Source organism: Anneissia japonica, unplaced genomic scaffold, assembly GCF_011630105.1.
Source record: "Anneissia japonica isolate Jap-2015-1 unplaced genomic scaffold, ASM1163010v1 scaffold284709_len978187_cov192, whole genome shotgun sequence".
Lineage (NCBI taxonomy): Eukaryota > Metazoa > Echinodermata > Crinoidea > Comatulida > Comatulidae > Anneissia > Anneissia japonica.
This window is the reverse complement of record NW_022757342.1, coordinates 288,362-294,227: the sequence shown is the minus strand read 5'-3', so window position 1 is coordinate 294,227 and position 5,866 is coordinate 288,362. Positions and strand designations below refer to the sequence as shown.

General features: G+C 30.5%; 1 protein-coding gene across 1 annotated transcript in view; it reads left to right on the top strand.

The window, feature by feature from the left end:
- The window catches only part of LOC117124681 (probable hydrolase PNKD), a 14,952-nt gene extending 11,024 nt beyond the window's left edge, over positions 1 to 3,928 (top strand). Inside the window, exons 7-8 of the mRNA XM_033271012.1 lie at positions 2,680 to 2,727; positions 3,044 to 3,928. Coding sequence (XP_033126903.1) covers positions 2,680 to 2,727; positions 3,044 to 3,220 — 225 coding nt within the window. The 3' untranslated portion in view covers positions 3,221 to 3,928. The remainder of the gene's footprint in view (positions 1 to 2,679; positions 2,728 to 3,043) is intronic.
- Positions 3,929 to 5,866: the final 1,938 nt, after the last annotated feature.

Here is a 5,866-nt window from a genome sequence, read left to right as displayed (position 1 = left end):
GCCCAATGTGATTTATTGCTGGGGACAGTATTGAGCCTCGGTGAGAAATATTAAACAAGTTTAATATTCTACGACTCGACTGCCCCCGACACAAACCATCGCATCTTTCTTTGACTCACACAGACCTGACACAACAAACTGCATCAGGCTGCGTCGTACGATGCTGTCTGAGTTGGCCTTTACAGAGCTCTGCCACATCTGTTTTTCAGATGCGCATTCACATGGATACAAAAACTACCAGGGGATGCATGCTAAATTTTTTCTAGGATTGAAAACTTCAAACATTATTTTTTTCATGAATCGGGTATTAGATAAAGATGAACGTCTATGGATGAACTATTGAACTTGATTCAGATATGGAGCTATATAAATGTTAATCAGCAATCTATTGACAAGACAAGACAGAAAAATTAATAATTGTTAATGGTCTTTGGCATAGTTTTGTAGTGAAAGGTTGCATATTTTACAGACAAAAAATTAACCACAAGTTTTCTTTAACACAGTAAACTTATACAGTTGACTGTGTCATAAGTACTTGAATGACTTGTAGCTATTGAAGTTTAACTGGCGTGTAAATTGCTTTCTACCTCACCTATAACAAGACTACAACACATAATATCTATAACACAGCTACCCACACTTTTGTATTTTTATGGCCTTTGTTTTTCATTCTGCAGAATGCATTGACACATGCCATAATTGCATTCTGTTTAAAACTTGTTTTCACACCTTTGTTGTGAAAAACAGTTTTTGACTGACTGGGGATTGGAGTATGTGAAAAAAAAATGTCCAGGTACTACCAGAATCACCAAAATTACAAGGAGGCCAATAGAAATGCTGTTTTGTGAAAGGTGATATGCCTTTTGTATGTCTCTATGTGCAGATAGACAAAATTGCCACTCTCACTCGCATCAAGAATGGACCTTTCAGAGTGTAAATCAAATTATAACAAGTGACCAATCCGGGCTGTGCCAGGAATAAATTATGTGCTTTTTTCAATATACCTGTGATGTATATACCTGTCTCCATCCAATTAAAAACCCCTCCAGTTAAAGACCACCTCCAATTAAGGACCACTTTTCTGTGGTCCCAAATTAACCAATGTCTTCTATGTTTATTATTCTAATTAGAGACCAAAGCTGCTAAAGCCATGGAAACCCCGGTCCAAGAAGTGATCTTTAATTGGATTTTTTATTAATTAAAAGTACAAGACTAGCATTTTTCTTGGTGCAAAGGACACTAACAAATCTAACTCTTTGTCTTGTTATTGATACTGATACTACTATGATCTTAAAAACATATCATGTAAGTATAACATATGACCAAAGAAATCTAAATCTGATTTTGGACTGTTCATATGGGCTCATTAGGATATCTAGTAACTGGATTACAGGTTCAGAATGTTTACATTTTCAACAGTCTTAGGATGAATGCAGGCTAACCAAAATTATTATATGGGATTGCCTGACTTTGTCATATTAAATAAATAATATTCATTTTCTTAATGACAAAATTTTGAATATCGTACAGCATTTGTATTGATAAATATCGTATGGGAAATTTTGATAAAAACATTATATTTAAAATTCAATCAGAAAGCTTTTCAACTTCCAGGAAAACACAGATCAAAAAAATATCAGCCAACGTAACCTTTATTTCTCTTTGCTTCATTTACAATCACTATAAATAATTGTTTTTCTAAGAAAGGTGAGAGTGAAAAAGCAAATGCTTGTAACAGCTGCATATTATATTAATGTAAAAACAATGTCTTTAGTTAGTTTAAATATGAAAATATTAAAATGTAGGTGTAAAAAATCTGAGACATGAACGATTTAACAACAAAAACATAGAAATAAATAAATAATTTTTATAAAATAATTACTAAAATCTACAAAATTATAATAAAAATTTAATTTGTTCATGTAAAAGAATCACGTAATTTATCAACTTTCAATAAATTACTGATAAAAAATTTCCGCTGCTAGAAATTTACTGGTAAAGGCAAAGGCTTTAGGAATGGTACTAAACATTCGTTGATCAACGAGGGAATTTTATACCTTGTGATATTTATGTAAAGGATAACCAAGGAACAGTTAAATTCCACTGTAAAATTTTGTAAATAATAATAATAATAATAATAAATAAGATTTGTATAGCATTTATATTCATTTGATAAAATGCTCAAGGCGCTTGAGAAAATAAAGAAAATGCCGTCATATGTCTCTATTTTTATTGTTTAATATTGCACTATATTTTTAATAATTGTTTGTAATTTATAATTGTTTAGTCTTAGATTTATATTTTGTAATTTTATATTTAGTCACACAATTCAGCATATGCTGCAATGGACTGTTTTGCATGTGATATATTTTTTTATTCCGAATGAATATACCCAAATTTCTATAAAATATAATGATTAGGCATTTCAGTATTTTTATTATATTATTAAAATTTGAGTGGCTATATCTTCTGTTAAAAGCTAAAAACTTGACTATACAAATTAAAGAATTCAAATATGATATTGTTATATTTTAATAACCTTAATAATTAAAATTTAATAACAAAGAGTTCATCTTTTATATTAATTTATTATTATTGCTGCTGTTGTAACATTTGTTATGATATATTAAACATATATTGTATTGCAGTGTCTCCATTGTTGTACTTTTTCTTTTGTAGGAGAAACTTGACTGGGTTAATGAACAAAGGAAAGAGAGAAAAATGACGGTATGAATTACTTATAAATTATTCATGTACGAGTTGATAAAGTTGAATTATTTAGTTTTTAAATGTTTAATAATATCATATTAATATTTCAATTTGAAAATGAACATTGATGTTGGTTTCTTTGTTTATAAATCTTACTAAAGCTGTAGTCAAGTGCTTTAAAGCTATTGGTATAGAATTATGACATTGGGCAATTTTGTAGCTGTAAAAGACATAGAAAGATAAGTAGATAGATTGATAATTTATATGTAATAAACAAATAATATTTTTGATGTATAAATATTCATATTAGATATTTGTTTGCATTTTTATTCAGATTCCATCAACCTTGAAAGAGGAGAAAGAATACAATCCGTTTCTACGGACACATTCTCCTTCCATTTTGGAAATCGTTGGCTTAAAAATTGATGAAGATGATGACAAGGATGCAATTCGAGCAAAAGTCTTGCAAGAACTTCGCATTCGCAAAGATAAATATTCTTACAAACTGTAAAACACATAAATAATATCAGTGCAGTATAAGATTTCATGTGCGATTATATTGTAAATCTATTATGCCCTACAATTCACTATTTTATTTTAAATGCAAATAACTAAATGCCTACTTAATTGATTTAATTGCCCATTTTTTTATGCTTGATATTGGTTATGTATTTAATGTTTACCATATTACCTCAAACAATATAATTATTATTTTATTATTATTATTGTTATTATTATTATTATTACTATTAATTATTATATTATCTTTTTATTATTGTTATTATTATTAGTATTTATTATTATATTATCTTATTATTGTTATTATTATTATTATTATTGTTATTATTATACTATTGTTATTTTGTTTCTTTTATCCTTGCTTGCCTTTTTCCATCTGAAAGTGAAGAACTTAGTGAAAGGCTGTGTTATTACAAGCCACATACGTTTTAATAATAATAATAATAATAATATGTCGCTTTTATATGGTGCTTCATGCACAATGCCTTTAAGCGTTTCACATTACTACCCCAGTCATTGGGAGTCCAAGCCACAACCGATGCGCCAACTGCTTCTACGGTTAATCATCAGTCTGCAGCTGTTGTACACTTATATCATCAATATAATTATATGTGATTTGTTGATTTGTTCTGTAAAATCATATCTTGTTTTAATCTAGTTGCCATTTTTGTCTTTTTTTTTAAATGAGGTTTATTACACACCAATGGATCATGATGTTTTTTCCTGTTGTTCACTTGCGTGTTTGAGGTTTGGAACACTTGTACCAATACTTTTGTTTCATTCATTTATTTATTTGACCATCAAATACACATTCATACAGATAGATTAAATAAAGACAAATCAAATTCAATCTAAAAAGAAGTAGGTCAGGGATAGCTAAGCTAAAGAAATTATGACTCGCAAACAGTCGGCTATCCTAGACAGTGACACAGCAATCCCAGAACAGATTCAACTTCCTTCATTGTCCATATCCTTGTTGTTGTTTACTGTATGTTGTGTAGCTTTATTAAAATTACCTGTATAATTATGGACATTGCACAATAGGGTGGATCAGGCCACAGGTGAAACTGTAAACAAAGTAATCTGTGGTTTTTTAATCATGCACATATCCAGACAACTTGAAATAATTGTAATTAATTACCACGCTTGGTTAAAACATCAACATATATAATTGTTAAAGTATTGTAAAACATTATGTTACAATTATTTATTACCCTGAAAGTTAAAGATCATCCGAGAAAGGTGGAACAAAATTAAAATATAGTATTTATCAAGTACTACGCAAATTATGCCTTATTACGAACGTACGGAAATAGACAAAAATACTACAGAAATTTATCATATAGGCCTATACCCATAAATAAATAGGTCTAAAGGCCAGAACAAATTACTTTTCCATCAGGATCTTTGGTTACATTCAAGTGGTGGGGTTGAAAAGTGGGGGACGAATTGCAAAATAAGGAAGTCTTGGGCCATAGGCCCAAGGCATGGCTGGGGGCCAGGTTGAAATTTTAGGGGAGGGGCAGAAGGGAGGGACTTTTGCAGGAGTATAGACAACCTCAGCCCCACCATGGTTGGGGCTGAGGTAAGAAGATTTATGATTACGGCACCTCTAGTTGGCCGGAAATGGCACTCTCTGACTTAAATTTTAATATAATTTTCTTTTTTCTCCACATTCAAATTAGAAAAAAAAAAATAGGGAGGGTGGGTAATCATAATAATGCCCGCTTACATATTTCGTGCAATTTATTATCTACTGATTAGCTTGTGATTTATTCAAACTAATTCTTTAGTCTCTGCATTTACAGTACTTTTAAAATCAATCAAGAGGTTTTTCCATTTCTCCTCTTTTTGAATTTCACTTTTGTGCGAGTAGTATTGCGACTACACTATTGTGAGTGGAAATACTACCGTTTAACTTACGATCAAACACAACTAAGGAGATAAGAAGCACAAAAGACATTAGTTAGTATTTTTATTTGGCAAACAAAGGTGATTTACTTAATTTATCATTATCATGATGTCATGGCGATCGTAAACTTGTGGTATCACACTTAAATAAGTTGATGTAGATAGACCTACCCATGTCCAAACTGTATAATTATAAAACGGCTATATAACATTCAATTAACTTTATTTTGTTGAAAATTAAAAAACAGGAATATATGTATGCAGATAATACTAAAAACTAGTATATACAGGTCTCAATAATATACAAAACGAATAAATCACTTATAGTAGAAATTGTGCACTTTTGAGTTTGCAAAAATGTTGGCCTAATTGGTTTACACGCTTCCAATTTTAACAACGTACAGTACATTGTTTTCATAATAGCCTCTGAAAACCGTTGCACCCATAAAATTGATGGAGTGGTTACTGAGGTGGTTACGAAATGTACAAACAATTGCATTTTTACTCGGTATTGGTCCGGAAATTTGCTCCACACATGGAATAGAGCACAAGTGAAGAGACAAAATTCATGACAGTCATTCGTAATTGTTGTTGTTCTTCCACTCGCTTTGAAAAGTGGGATTTTACCTATTAAAAGACCTGTCCCCCACCTATCGGCAATTTAAGCAACCCATATTTTTCACTCAAGGAAAATTATTATTAGGTGCTAAGGAAATGTTTTATTTAC